Source organism: Vidua macroura, chromosome 4, assembly GCF_024509145.1.
Source record: "Vidua macroura isolate BioBank_ID:100142 chromosome 4, ASM2450914v1, whole genome shotgun sequence".
NCBI classification, from domain to species: Eukaryota; Metazoa; Chordata; class Aves; order Passeriformes; family Viduidae; genus Vidua; species Vidua macroura.
In genome coordinates, this window is record NC_071574.1 from 53,591,220 (window position 1) to 53,607,771 (window position 16,552).

Genomic DNA, 16,552 nt, shown 5'->3' on the forward strand with positions numbered 1-16,552 from the left:
AAACTATGTGTGATCCAGACAGCTAAGGAATAAACTCTTTCTTCTTAGATGTTCTTCTGGAGGAGGATTCATTCTTGATTTACAGTTATGCTGAGATGGATAATTTGATTCACAGCCAGAGAGAACTGGAGGCTCTTGTTTCTCTTTTCCCCTGAAATTCTGTATTAATTATGTTGTTTTTCTCAGTATAGATGCTCTACTGACATTTTAGGATGTGTTAATAGTTTTAAACTTCTTGGAAAAAATAGCAGCCTTGTTCTTAATAAGAAAATTTCCATTCCATAATGGAAATTCATAGACTTTTACTAAAGGCTTGTTATTCCACTTAATAGGAAGATTTGGAACACATTTTGAAAATAAATCCTTTTGAACAGTAATCAGAAACAATTGTTCAGGTTACAAGTACTCTCTTTCTACTCTGAAAATAGCTGTGTGCTGTCCTGGGTGACAGTAGCCTCGCCTCTATCAAATTTCACTCTGCAGACCAATAAAACCTCAGTACCTCTGCAGCTGAATCTGTGGCCAGTTACTAAGCAGTGTCATCTTTATTCAAAATACCATTAAATATTGAAACTAGCATGTGATTTAATCTAGTAAAATTGGAATAGACTGTCCAAGAAAGTAAACTGGCAAATGGGCAACCAGTTGAACATGTTATATTTTAATTTGCAGAGACAAAAATGACAAGCAATTTATTTACATAAAACTGTACAAAAGCAAATTAAATTATGTAAATATTTCATAAATAGAGGTGGACTAGCGTTTAATATATTTTGCCATGTTTAGCATAGTTGCGTGCATAGTGACTCATAATAAACAATGATAAATTGTTCTCTGCTTCACTATCAACATCCAAGTTGCAGAACAATAGTCAATGATTAATATTACAAACAGATCGTACCACACTGAATGCAAGTGCTTTAAAATTTAGGAAAAGTTGTCTGAAAGCATACCCCAGGTAGCTGGTGAATGTTGTCTTCTTCCTAGTGCTTATGCTTTTTCAGTCAGTAATACAACATAACTGATGGGCTTTCATTTCTATTGCTTTTTTATCTGCTTCTTTTCATAAAGAAACTGTATATTTATCACCAATGAAACAGAAAGAAAAATATTTTGTTGTTCAACTTGCTTACAAGTGTTTGGTGATGGCTGGATTTATGACAAGATCTTTATCTGTATTCATGATTTTTCTGCTTGACAACTTCTAGGGTAGCCTTTCAGCCAATCATTTCAATCCCATTTAAGTTTTTCCCCCACATAAAAATAATGTTTAACTTTTTTTTCCTGAAACTCAGGCAGCAGGCCAGTCAGAAACCATATTTAATAAACATAGTGGGTCTGAGATCTGGAATAAGTCTTAGATTTTAGACCAAAGCTATTGAACTTTCTAATACATATAAAGTTATATATTAACGCATCAATCTATAAAGGTGCCCTAATGTAAAATACATGCAAAGCTCATTTGAGTTTCCCATGAAAGGAAAGAAAAAGATGATTTCTATACTGTACAAATAAAATGTAATGAAGGCTAAAAGCTATTAAAAAAAAAATTTCAATTTTCCTGGCAACATGAACTGGTGACACCTTGCTAAATAGCTATCATATAGACTGATCATACTTTTCCAGGCAGCAGAATTAAAAACAAATTAAAACAACCCCAAACCCCACACAAATAGTAATTAAAAAAATCCTCAAGACCTACTTAAACCACAGCCTTCTGTTAATAATGCTTAAGACTGGTCCATTAACTGAGTTTGGCAAAAGGCTTGTTTTAAATATATTATTTATAATTTCTCAGAAAATAAACGCAGGTAAATATACAGGTTCAAAAAAGTTGGGAATAGCCCCTTACCCCTCAGTGTCCAAACCCAACTACCACTTTACCATAATAATAGGTATAAAAGGCACAGTTGCATATTTTGCATTCACCCTAATTATTTTTTTATAGCATTATTTCTTTATTTTTTATACAAAAGCACTCTATTTATGGAGTGGCACCAGATTTAACCTATTTCAAATAAGGAGGAAAAATACAAACACAAAATATATTTGTATGTCATGCCAGGTCAGAAGAGTAATCAGCATATTAATAGTGGCTAGTTCCACAAGAATTACTGTGAATACTTACAGTAGATAGAATTTTTAAAAAATTCTTTCACGCATTTTAGATCTAAGGAGATGCACACAAGAAAATTATTTCATGACTGTTTTATGTGGTGCAAAAATTGGTGAGTGACTGCTGATCCATTCAATCTGAAGGTCTATTATGACCTGTATTATTAGCCTTGTAGAAAAAGTGTCTAAGAATATATGGAACCCAGCTACCTAATTTATTTTCTTGTGTGTATTATTAAATAAAATCTTATTAAAGGAAGTTCTGTTGAACATTTTTGTTATGCAATTGTGTATTCTGTTGAAACGTGCAAGAAAAGTGTGTTTACATTACATAAGCATTTTTAGAAGCATTTTTAAACAGGTACTTACAGATTATACAAAGCAGTAACTGCTATACGCAGTCTCATAACAAAGTACTAGCTTGCATCTCCCCGTATTACTTAAATAATTAAACATAAAAATGTTCAATAGTTAATAATCTTTGATTTTAATATTTTCTTTCTAAAATGTGCCCATTCATCATAACTGCTATACACAAACTAATGTTACTTGAAGAAAGTGAATTTCAGAGAGGAGAATGAAAAGGCCAACCCACTTTATGGAGAAGTGAATTCAAAAGATAAATGTGATGAGTTGTTTTGATTTACCAACCTCTACCTTAGGCTGTTTAAGGTTATTTCTATGCAATTCTTCAAAGCAAGAAACTACCCAAAGCTACATTATGACTACAGTTACTAGAGAGCCATCTAGCCATGCCTTCACGCCAGTTCAACAGCCAGGGATCTGAATGCTTTCTCCGTCCTTGAGCTGTCCTTGCTGTGTTTGATTGTCACTTTTGTCTGAATGTCTGAGCTCAGTCTGTGGTTATTAATACAGCATCAACTACAAAGCAATTGGTTGATGTTCTGCATGTTTTGTTGCTTTTATTGCACAAAACCCTGTTTCATTTCCTCTTCCTTCCAAGAAGCACTCACCATGATAATTGTTACAGCTTTTGCATATTGTAGCTTGGACTCCTTTTAACTCCTCTTGACCTCCTAGGTATCATACCACTGTTTATCAGGCCATTTTTTACTAATGCTAAATGTTCTGAGTCTTGATATCATTTAGTATTGCACTTTTCTTGGTTTTAATGCACTTGGTTTCAAGAAAGCTTTCATCATCATCTTTGACATAACTGAAGCAGTTGATAAGCTGCAACACTGATGACCAGACTTAGCAACCATGCCTTGCAATCTGAAAAGAAGCTTTTGTATCCAAGTTGTAATGTTCTCTTGTTACTGCATTATCCCATAGTCCACCTTTTTCCCTCCCATCAAGCATTCCCACTAACACGGCCTTCTCTTCCACTATTATTTTTAATTTTGATCTTAAAAATTCCCTGGAACTAGCATATGCAGCATATCATATGCAGCATGTGCTGCAATGTATCATGTCATTACAAAAAAAGCATCAGTTCCTTTGGGCATTCAACTGAACCACACTGGAAAAAAACTTTGTCATCTGGGCTCGTGAACTGTGCTGCTGCATAGAATGTAACTGAAACTGTGTTATGAGTACATGTGTTTTTTTGTGAATACATTTATTTTCTCAGTCAAGCCCCAATACTTAGCAATTCCCCTGATCCTTTGTGTGATCTTTGGCCTTTTTGTTATTACAATCTTCCCAGCTAAATGTTAGTCTTGCCCAAAATAATGATTTCAACAGCTTATCATTGCTATCCTATGGTATAATTGTAAGTAATTGTGTTTACACTGAAATAATCATTACAGAGAACGAGAGAGAAAGAGAGAAAGGGACACAGCAAGACACGTTTGTTCAATGGATAAAACAGAACCAGAGTCCATGAATCACGGGAAAGTATGCCATGTTTTTGACTGCAGTCTCAGGCTGAATGTATTTCTGTTGCTTCCAGCCTCAGATGAGAGGTGAGAATATTAAAGCTGTGGTCTTCACAAAGTGCCTATTAATGATTATTCCTTTATATTTATCCTATATCTTTATGGTTTCTGAAGGATTGTCCCTGATGGGGATCAGCAATATTCAGATGGTATGTTTTGAATACATTTTCCCTGACCTGTTATCCTCAACAAGCCAGATGACAAACAAACAAAATGAGTGGTTTAATTCATGCTTCTGCAGAGGGGAAACAACAGTGTGTCATGTTCTTTTTAATCAAGCTTGCTACTATGGGAGGAATTTGCAACCATAGATCTAGGAAAATAAAAATCAGCGAGGGGGAATTAGACATGCAAGTAACAACAATGTTTTCTACATTGTACAGTATAGTCAGGCAGACAGTATAATTACATGCCTGCTATGGAGGCAGAAGTGGCAGGCAGATCTCTTGTCTCTTTGGTGGCCCCCTCTTTATCGTTTCACATTTTTTCTTAAAATTGTTGTGATTTTAAGACTTTTGCCCCGTTTCTTTCTTATATTATGAAAGAACTTTGTTGCTGCTTTTTAGCCTACAGGTAAACTTCTCTTCTAGTTAGAGTATTGACAGGAGATGGCTTGTATTCCCCTGTCTGTGTAAGGGGGATATCCTCTGGGTTGCCTTCTTCATTTTTGCTGAAACTAGCTGCGCTGAAGGTCTCATAGGATGAGGTCAACTTTTTGTTAAGGAGGTTTCTGTTGCGGTCACCCATGAGGGAGGCTTCTCCATTGGCCAGCTTTTCCTGACTGCCCCGTTCATCGACAGGCATGAAAGTGGAGAGTTTTGGCTGGCTCTTCTGCTTTCTCTCCGGAGAAGTGCGGACTGGCATCCAGCAGGAGTCTGAGTGGCCATATTCATCACATTCTCGGGTGCACTTCCCTGTTAGGGCTACATCTGGTAGAGGCCGTGAATCTGAAAATAAAAGAGAGTTGTCTTTACAAACTAAGATTACAGTGACTTCCACTGAAACTGAGAATCCTTCCATTCACAAAAGGTATTTTTAAAGATCTTGATAGGAATGTGGCAGTAAGTTCCTCAGTAATAATTTTTTCACGTTGCATGTGCCCAGAGGCAACAAGCAGATCTGTACAGTTATTCTCAACCTTAATAATTGAAAAAAAAAAAGGCTATTAATCTTTTTTCCTGTGCCTGTAAATCAATTCCAGAAGCATTTGGCATTAGGTACTGAATTAATTTTGATGTCTGAAAGAGTGAAAGAAGCACTTAATTCCATACTGCCAATTTTCTAGAAATTATTAAAAATACCTTTCCTTGAATTTTTTTGTAGAGAATACTCTGAATTTATGTGGAAGGACCCTGAGACCCTGTACCCTGCAAATACTTACAAATATATTTAATGCTCTGCAAATGAGCAGATCTGTTATTGACAAGGGGACTGAATTTTCATATAATGTAACCCTCTGCTTGTATTTCTGAGGATTGGACATTTGAGTTGTTAGTCCACAATATGTTACAGAAGTTGTACAATCAGTAATTGCAGAAGCATGTAAAACCTCTGCTATGGGCTATAAACTTTAGCAATAGTACAAATAACGCCGTTCTGTGTGTATATGTGCATGGTAGAGCATGGGATGAATCTGAGTGCTGCCTAAAGAGAAACATTTTATATGTGACACACTATGTTAGAAGGTGTCCTGTTCCTGTTCATTATGTCTGTTTTCTGTACTTGTAAGAGCTTTCACTGCAAACCAGCAAAGTTCCAAGGCCTGCAGGATTGACTCCTGCCTGTTTGCAATGCAGGTATATTTAATATTTGTATTTTGATACTTGCATACAACTGAATTTAAAAACTACCTCAACTATTTTAAGGAATGGGTAAGATTCTTAAACCTTGCTTTTATTCAGTTATAGTGTACTTTATGGTCTAGAGGAATAACTGAAGCTGCCTTCAAAGTAACAACATTATATTCAAACAAAGCTGACAAAGAACATAAATCAAAAAATGAATTTTTCAGGTGTGTTTGATATGAATTTCATATTATATGACTTATTTGATGAAATATTTAGGTTTGTTTTATAAAAAAATAAGTTATTTTAGAGGGGAGCAAGGAACTTCAACATGGAAACATAATCAAGTACTTCATATGGGCTATGGCATCTTTCTACCTTCTCACTACAACACCAAAGTTCTTGTGAACAATAATTTTTGCCTGTAATAACATGTGTTACACAAACTTATAAAAATTCCTTCAAAGGCCTGCTCAGACTTCATTCTGTTACTTTTGTTTTGCCTATTTTTCTTTGATGTTGGCTGATAGAGTACCTTCTCAAATGATGACAATTCCAGCTGTGATTTTATATAAATTGATAAAAAAGACTACTGCTGAAGATAAAAAAAAACAAACAAAAAAAACAAAACTCCACAACAAAAAATCCTTTACTTTTCCAGAATAAACCACTTTAATTTAAAATATTTAAAACATGTGCTTGCAGAGAAAGCATATTTCATTTCAACATCTGTGGATTTAATCCTGATAGAATTGCAAAAGCTCTTGAAAGTCAGATTTATCTTCTTCCTGTCCTGATTTTTTTCAAGCATATAAGCATTATTTTAATAAATAATTTATTGCAGTATTGTAAAGCATGTGTACACTATTTGCTACTGACAGGTGTCAACATTTAATAGAACTTACTGTATGTATTCTGAATACTGTATAAAATTTCATATTTCAATGAAATATCACTGACTTTAAGGAGGAAACAGCCCTGGTGTCTAGATAACTGAGTAACCCTGTAACTAAGATGTGTAAGGCTGGGAAAAGGGACCTGCGTGATTTTTTCTTTTTAAAATTTTTCCCCCAATTTACTTTTAAGGTTTTTTCCCTTAGACACAATTCCCACTTTTTTTTTTTTTTCCAGTGAAGAATGCAATACTATGAAAACTTATCAGCCTGTCAGTTTTCAGATGACTGTGTTCTGCAAACATACACAGAATATGAGGATGGTTACAGGAAAATCCTCTATTTGTCAGCTAAATCAGCATTATTCTGACTCTCCCTAATGATAAGAATAAGAATAAGAATAAGAATAAGAATGATAAGACTCTCCCTAATGATAATTAACTACTCAGATGCCTTGATTTTTAAGCAGAATTTTTCATATTTTTAGAACAGGAGCAATTCCCTTAAACCTCTATAAATTATTTGAAGCAGCACCTTATTTCCAAAAAAAAAAAAAAAAAAAAAGGGCCATTAAACATTATGCTTGCTTCAAGTATTTTAATTTTTACTCTGACATAATATTAGCAACTGATGATCAAGGCAGTTTGTTTGACCTTTATTTAAAACATAAGAATATATGTTCATTGAAAATATTTTCTTTTGTTGTCATTTGAGTTTGGGGTTTTTTTTCCAAATTGAAACAATTAGCATCTCATTATTTCTGATGGGGTCTTTCTAGCTGAAAAAAATTTTGAGTCAGCAATAAATGAGTTCATAAAAATCCTTCCCTTGCTGGTGGTCTTTGAATCATGAACTTGAAAATGCACCATTTTGCACTGTAGTGCTTCTCCTATTCACTTCTGGACAAATACTGGAACTCTTTATTGTGAAGCATGAGAACTTAATGTACAATTCAGTCCATTATAATGCTGTTCTAAGAAGCAAAAACTCCAAGTCAGTGTGTTTCTGAGTTGCCCTGTTGGGTTAGGTGATAAACTTTATCTTCACACCCACAGAAGAGATCAGAGAGACACTGGAAGAACAATACTAGCCCAAATACTACCCTGACAGACCTACCCTGCCCACCATAGGGCAATCAGACCCTCAAAGGTCCATCTGTCCAAGCCCAGAGGAGCACAGGGGTGTATAGTAGCAGATAGGAACTCAAAACAAGGATTCAGGAGGAAAGATTTCTGTGTAATGCTGGGGATTGTTGTTTAGGTATGTAGAGCAAATTTTAGGATATAGGGAAAATGAATTTGGGATAGCAAAGGACTTAGATGATGTTTAGGGGAGGAACCATCGGGAAGACAAGTGAGGAGTTTAAATGATAGAGGGGAAATAGAGATATAAGGGGATAAAAGAGCCAGTCACATGTAAATACCCAGTTTGCTGGGTAATAAGTTTGTCTGGTTATGTTCTGTGCCAGATGAACGCCATTTATCCTGTCCTCTTATTAAATTCCTTTCTAACTCTTTCTGGGAATGGGCTCTCTATTATGAGTGCATGTATAGATATGGGAGTGTCCATTATCACTAGTGGTCTTTCATCCTGTCCAGCCAGAGAGGAGGACAGAATGAGGCCCCTGGTGCTGTTTTTGTTCATGGGAGGCTTTGAGTGTCTGTGATCTGTGTGGACAACTTGTTATATATCTGGTGTATGTGTGTGCTCGTGTATGTGCCTACTGGAAATATATCTTCACCTTTACTACTGTTTGGACTTGGGGGTATTGAACAGCAGCAGCAGCCTCATGTCCCTCAGGATGTCAAACCCAGTGCCATATATTTTGCTCTACAAAATCTTCAATTAAGACTTTGACACTTACAGCCTTCTATTCCATTGCTTTCTTGCATCTGTTCTTAGAGCTTGAATCAGCATTTGAGTACAGATTTAATCTAACATGGTTTGAAACCTGTTGCATTTTAATCTCTCATCTGTTTAAAAGATTGACATACCTAAGCTAGTGGGTTAAGGGAAGATGGGGTGCTTTCTATACACTGCACTTGATAACAGTGATTTAACTTCTAATTTGGATAGACTGTCATGCCACTTTAGCTACACAGTAACTGCATTTTTGCTAATTCACCAAAACAGATCAACCCTCTTTTGCAGAGTAGGGACTCTATGGTCAGCATTTTAAATTGCCTAGCCCATGGAGTTTTGAACAATCTCTAAATTTGAAAATAAAAATAAATTTGCTCATGTCCTCTAGTATAATTTGTGTTGAAACATATCTCTAAGCTAAATGTTTTTTTTAGTGCTTCTCAGTTTAAAAGTTAAATACTCCAGTACTGACCCCACTAAGAACTGACAAGTCTAATGGAGTATGACACAGCAAACAATTTGTCAACAGAATTGGCAAATCATCAAGGAGCAGCACAACAGATTCCTACTGCAGTTACATATCTGGAAACTGAGTTAAATTTGGGCATAAAATGCCGCTGATTAACTAAAAAAAAATCACAATGTTAATTAGTAGAGAAAGATATGTGATATTTCTTGTTATACTGAAATCTGTAGATATGGGATTAGGTTCCAAGAGTTTGTATAGACAAGTCAAATTCAGCCTTTTATCTGCACAAAAAGATCATCAGAAAATGTCATCAGAAGGTATCCTCTTAGTTGTTTTCAAGCATATTTTCTCATGGTATCTGTAGATCAGAACTTGACACAACCATTGTAAACTCACTCCCTAAAATGCAGATTTTTAGAAAAATTTTTAGGCATACATGTAAATGGATAATTCAAAATGTAATACTTTTAAAAAAGATTTCATTTGACAGACTTCAGCTTGGGAAAAAATTGGAAAACATTAATTTAAAGGGCCTTAAAATCTCCTTTGTCATTGTATCTGATAGACGCTTCCACCACAAATTTTTAAAATTTATCTGAGAAAAGTTAGGCTTTTTAAAAACTTTATTAACTATTCATATTCACAGTGATATGTGTGGTAGTCTGATATTTTACAGTTTGTTCTTCTGTAGTATGTTTTGATATTCCTTGTTAGAAGTTTGTAGTGGTTCATTCTATGTACCCCATGTGGCTTCCCTAATGATTCAGTCCTGAGTTGTTTATCACAGTTTTCCCCGCCAAAATGTATGTCAATCCACATGTCAATCCACCTGTATACCTCCCTTGTTCCCTTGTCTTACCCCTGTCTGTCAAAGATAGCGCACTCCTTTGGTTCTGGAGTGTTCCCTGTCCTTCATCCCTTCCTCGAAGCAGAATTGGATTGTAAGGTTTGCTCCCTCCCCATGTTGGCTTCTGTTGGGGAGCCCTTACCCTGCACCCCTCCCCTAATGCCCTCCTATTGGTCAGAGGTTGAGTCTTCCCTGTGTTCCCCCTAACCTTTAAAAGTAGCTCCTTCAGGTTCAGATTTGTCACTTGCTCTGCCCCCACTTTGGAAATTAAATCCTTGGAGACTCAGACAAGTGTCCTGCCCTCATTCCTCTGCCTCAGTTTCCTCGTGCCCTGTGCCTCTGCTGTGCTACCCATGCTGCAGCAATCACCGCCACCCGCAGCAGTCTCAGCAGAGACTCGGGGGCGGCCACGTGCGTGTCTGCCCTGCGGCCACAAGCGGGACAGCGAGCCGGCCAACCTCCATCCCATGATGTTCTATCTCCAGTTTAATGCTAAAGAAACGATTTTCTCTTCTCCTATTCCTGATCAAAAGAGATTAATATATTTCATCAAGGTAATAAACAGTATTATGAACTCAGTAATCAACAAGTACACCTGGGGATTGGAACTAGATGATTTTTAAAGTCTCTTCCAACCCTATCCATTTTATGACTCTTCATGTTACAAATTATCTGCTTTTATTTTACACACACATTGCAGAAATATAGCCAAGAATGCTCACTCTGGCTCCACTCTACACATTTTTAACAACCATTCTTGTAAAATATATATTATAGACCCACATCTAGTCATGACATGGTTCTAGCACAGACACTGGAGAAAAATGTAAAGAGCTTTTCACTTTTTAATTTTTGTAAACCATGAGCAAAGCTAATGGTAACAGCAGACTTAAGATGTACTTAGGTTGGCAAAAGTTTTGTTCTGCTTGTCCCTGGAGATGGAAAACCTTCCAAACCAATAGTAACACTTTATCTAGGCACAATAATCTGAACATCTGCAGAAAGCATTCCTAGGTATAGATCTTTATCTTGGAGGAGTACAAAACCACAGTAGCCATATAGTAGTACAGCAGTGCAACAGTACTTCTGTAAACCATGCAGCTTGGTCCACAGGATCTGAGGAGTCATTGGCAGAGGAGTTCTGAATAGTATCTATGACAAATCAATGACTACATGCAGATTTTGCTTTCCACATTGTCAGGCCCATAATATCTCTTAATGATTCCATTTATTGAGGACCTATAAAAAGTGCATGTGGAGTAGTTCCAGCTACTGTGAGAAAAGAAAAAAAGAATATGAACAGCTATATAGTAATGAAAGAGACTGTGGTTTGGATGAACCCCATTTTTTCTGCATTCTGTACACAAATATATTACATTCAGAAGACCATCCAATATGCAAGTGAAACACCATTATATGATTAAAGTGGAGTAAGTTTATATGGCTTTTATATTAAAAGCCATGACTGTTTTATGAGTGGTGTGATCAGGGACACAATAAAGCTCTTAAAGCCTAACAAGTATCGACTACATGATCAGGGAACAATAATGCAGAAAACAGCTGAGAGAGTACATATTGTAGAAAATCACTGTTTAAGGGGGAAAAAGAAAGCTAGTCTACAGGGATATACAGCTACAACAGTACTGTTGTTGAAATTCTTGCCTCCTAATTACAGTAATTCAGGAATTGCACCCCAGTTTGTTCTGTGGCATATTCTGACATGCCAAGACACTATAAAAATACTTAGACATGTTAGAAAGCATCAGCAATTTCTCTCTGTACCTTGAGCTAAATACAGTTAAACAGCAGTTGAACATATCTCAAGAAGCGTTTAATGCCCCAAGGCTTGGACTGCTGTCATTCTGAATGTGGCATTATCGTGTACTGCAGAGATAGTGCATGCCATCTCTAAAACAGTCTTACTGAATAAAGTCAAACACAAATCCACTGCTTGAGACATGCCAACTCCACTAAAGTAATGAATATATTAATTGCTTTTGTACTAGAATAATTTAATGTATTTCATGCCTAATTCTAAAATTCCTTTCAGTGCTTAAAAAAATACTTGAGAGTACAGAAGGGTTTTATATATGTTGATGGAATTATTAGTATTGTGAGACAAGGTATGACAGAATGATATAAAATAATGAATTCTGAAAATCTGATTTATTTTTTCAATGCAAAGGAAAGAAATGTAGAAATAAAGAATGAAGAATATAGAATGAAAGTGAGAATTTTCAATACTTGAACATAAGTGGAAAATAATAGTTCCTCTTAAACAATCCTTAAAGCCAGCAAGACTCACTACTGTGATGAGTCTAAAGTCCTAATATGTAGCAGTTCCAAGAGAGATCATAGTGACATGTTAAAGGAAATGCATGCTGCTAAATGGTCCTTTACAATTAAAACTAATAAAAACAAGACAGACAAAGAAAGCAGTGTAATAGAAAAATAGAAACAGTTAAATATTTCTTTATATTTGAAAAAAGTTCATGCTAGATGAATGGAAGTGAATTGGTGATAAGAGAAAGCAGATATGGTAAAAAAGAGCACTGTTAATGTACCTAAAAGGCAAGGAAAAAACCCTAAGAGTGGAAACGATCTATTTTGCATGCCCACAGTGAAAAAGACCAGAAGTAATGTCTTGATTGCAACAATGACAAATCAGGTTAAAAATTAGAAAAATCTTTGAGGATGAATGAAGTAGTAATGGAAGGTTACAGAATCTGGGATGGGTTTTACAAATGTCTAGAAATTTTTTTTTCCCAGGATAACATAAATGTGGCTAATCATACCTTGGAGAGAAAGGATGTACTAAATGACCTCTAAAGTTTCTCTTCATCTCTACAGTTCTGTTGATGTGATTGCCAACTCTCATGTTCTTTGGCCTCAATCCAATTCCTAACTGCTTCTGGGTTGAGACTCTTGACTTACTCAGTAATAAATCAACCTCAGACAGTGGGCCTCAGTTCAACAAAAAATCCAATTTAGAAGCCTCCTTAAAATTTTATGGTAATAAAACTACAAGCAAAACAAAAAAAAAAAATAGTTTGACCATTTAATTCAGGTATAAATCAAAGGAATACAGAAACGTGAAGCCCGTAATGATAAAAACACCCCGCCCACTCTCAAGTTCCAACATGATAATTTAGCATTTTTAAAATCTTGTTTCCTGAGAAAAAACACATCCATCCTATTTTACAATTAGTTTCTTCACGAAGTGAAAGGATGAATATTGCTCCTGCCTGTAGTAGTGCAAAACATATCTCACTTCTGAAGTCCATTAAACCTGAAACTGGTGTAAGATTCAAAATTTCACAAGTGTTTACATCTTATATGAGATTTTTGTTTTGCTTCCCTTGAATATTACCTGTCTGTTTTAGGGAGGAGCAGTCAAATAAGATAATGAACGTATAAAATTTTGATTGTTTTTTTTTATGCTTATTAAACATAGTACACCAGTCTGTATAGCTACTTAAAATGACTCAGACATGTAACCAAAGAAATATCACCCAAGTAATAGAGAAATATTACCCAAGGAATAATATCTGACTGAGTTTCCACATAGTCATAGTTATTTGTATCATAGTTATCTCCAGCTTGTTAAAGTATAATATTCTGTAATTGTTTCTGGAATTATGGAACAACTTGATAAAAATAAATTCTTGCCTAAATTAGTGATTATACCAGTTCAATAATACTGCATCTATGTTCTTCAAGGAATCACCAGTATTTCAGAGCTAACTTAAAGACAGCTTGTAGTAAAAACAGTTCTATGGGTTTTGGGTTTTTTTTACACTAAAAAAATACATACTTGGATTTTTACAGGCCAAAATCATATTGATCTGATGGTTGTCAGTGGAGGACAATAACATAAATTGTTAAAACATTATAGTTAAATGAAATCAAATTCAACAGGCTTAATTCTAGACAAACACTAGTTTGATTACATTATAAAATAGGAAAGGCCAGTAGAAACAAAGTTTTCTCTTGTTTAAATTGTATTTTTCCTATAGTTCAGACTGTATTATTTAATTTTCTTTCACAAAACCAATTGCATATATATAATGAGAACTAAGTATCAGCTTATGGGATACCAGTGGTGAGTACCATACTAAATACACCATGCTGAACCTAAATTCCCCAGATTTTAATTTTCTAGATTTAAATGTATTTGCTGCAAGACTTCTTGTAATCCTGTTAAATCCTTTGATAGCCTGATTTACTTCTATCACTGAAATGGCAACATATCCTTCAGAAAAGCAGGACTTACTGTGGTTTCCTGAAGTAGCGCAGACATTAAGATGTAGGAAACATTTAAGCCATCTAATTGTTCTGCCAATCTAATGCTAAGGTATTAATCTGTCACTGTGTCAAATTACATGCCTTTATTTTTTTTCAGTAAAATGTGTCAGTGCTTAACAAACTCTGAGCTGAAACAATTTATGGAGCAATTAGAATGTCAGCTCTCCTACAGATGACTTAAGAAAATCTGAATCGAGGCTCAAAAGTCACCATAACTTCCTTGATACTCCTGCCAAAGTGATGGGGCTGCAGGAGTAATAAGGGAATCAGGTAGCTAGCAGCCATTAGTAGCTCACCTCAGTTCCTCTCTTTTATTTTATTTCCAGTTGATAAGGATTTAATAATATATTGTCACATCAGGAATGGACACCAGGTAGGAAAACAAGTGCTCTTGCCACAGAAGACAAAAGCACCATGACTTCCCTTACCTCCCTTCAATTTATGCCTACCTCATTCAACAGATAACTTATTTTTGGAGATATTCCAAATAATACTTTCTAAGGGATGCTAATGAATGCAGCATTGCTTTCATTTAGAAACTAAAAGACATGGGCCCAAAAGATGCCTGGTGTCATTTGGTCTCATGGATATCTCACAAATATCTTCAAAGATATACAGAACTGATAATGAAAGTTGAATATATAGAAAAAGTCAGTGACATGGAGGTTCACGCTCTTTTTTAAGACTGATATTTGTTGAAGCAATATAAAAGTACATTATATATGGCTAAGGTTTAGCTTCAAATGGTGACTGATTAAAAAGATAAACCCCCACTAAGCGCATGGCCAGTTAATTGTCAAAGGTAATGGCAGGAATAAAATCAAGAAACAAACAGAAAAACTGAACTACTTGTGCTTGTTGACAAGTACTCAAACTAAATTTTAAGGCTTCTGTTTGAAGGATTCTATATTTAAGAACTGGTTTTAAGGGAAAATAGTGATTTCTTTCTTTCATATCTTTCAGTGAGCTACTTCTTATAGAATTATTCTGACACATGAAATAGTAACTTGAACTGATTATGTTGATAGTACCACTGCATTTGTGAAAATGAAGTGCTTCATACTGTTCCATTTTGTGCAGCAAAACATTGCTGGATTCTGGATTGTATTTTATACCTGCATACACGAATAAAATATGGAATGGTAACCTATATTAAATAGTAGTACTGCTTTCATAAAAAGGGAATTACTCAGGTTTCCAGAGGTTTTCTTTGTGACTCATGTAAAGTATATTTTGTTACAAATCATAGACTCTCAAAGGTTAAACTTGTAAGTGTAAAATGAGTTGAAGCTCTGTTAATTTATATTATGTTATTTTCAAATGGGGGAAAGAACAAAGTTATCTATGCTCTACATGCAAATTATTATCTAAGTAATGTAGAGCTCAGCGTGAAGCATAAACAACTTGTGACTGCCTCTTTAGCAACTGTCAAGAGAAAGTCATATTTTAAGAAGAAATATAGTAGTCGTGTGAAGTATCCATTTAACCTTTTGGGTCACATGAAGGGAACCTTATCCCAAGCAATGTAAAAAAAATATACAATTATCTGTGTATAAAGATATACACTAAATATATGCTTATCTATACACTTTACACCCCATTCACTGTAACCCTTTGAGCCTGACCCATGAGCCAGCTGCTCACCCATCCCATGATGTGTTTATCCAGCTGTGTGCTGGAACTTTTGTCCAGGAGGGCACTGTGAGAGACAGTATGAAAAGATTTACTGAAATCCAAAAAGATTACACCAACTGGCCTCCCTTAATCAACTAGGTGGGCAATATTTTTGTAGAAGCAAATTAAGTTTTACAAGAAGGACTTTGCCCTCATGAAGCTGTGCTAGCTGTGACTGATGATTGCATTATCCTACAGGTGTTTTTAATACCTCACAAAATTAATTCCCCTAAATTTGTACTTCTGTTATAAGTACTGATGCTTTCTTATTGAGATTTTGCAGGGAAGAGGGAGTTTTGGGAGTTAGGTTTTTTGCTGTTGATGTCGCTTTTATAGTAAGTATGTGGAAAAGTCTTTAAACCTCAAAAAATGAAGAGACAAATAGAGAAAGATAATGAATCTCTCAGTGTTCTCAGTGTGATTTATGTCCTGCTCAAAGGGATTTTTTCCATTAATTTTTTTATTGATTTTTCAGCTGTGTCTGCAGATTACAGTGAATTAATTGCAAACATCAGCTCAGAATTTTTCCATATTTATGACAGATTCATCTGGGTTACAGTCCATTAGTAATTAAGTATTAAGCACAGCACTAATTCCTCTTGAGCACATATAGCTGAAAGACTGTAATCCTACAGGTGAATCATAGGAATGTTATGTGAAAAGAGGTTAGAGTATCACTGCTTATCTCAGTATGGAATGAA

The 16,552-nt window shown here is 35.3% G+C and overlaps 1 protein-coding gene across 1 annotated transcript in view; it reads right to left on the bottom strand.

The window, feature by feature from the left end:
• Window positions 1-639: 639 nt before the first annotated feature.
• PCDH7 (protocadherin 7) overlaps window positions 640-16,552 on the bottom strand; it is a 267,841-nt gene continuing 251,928 nt past the window's right edge. Inside the window, exon 4 of the mRNA XM_053976475.1 lies at window positions 640-4,963. Coding sequence (XP_053832450.1) covers window positions 4,584-4,963 — 380 coding nt within the window. The 3' untranslated portion in view covers window positions 640-4,583. The remainder of the gene's footprint in view (window positions 4,964-16,552) is intronic.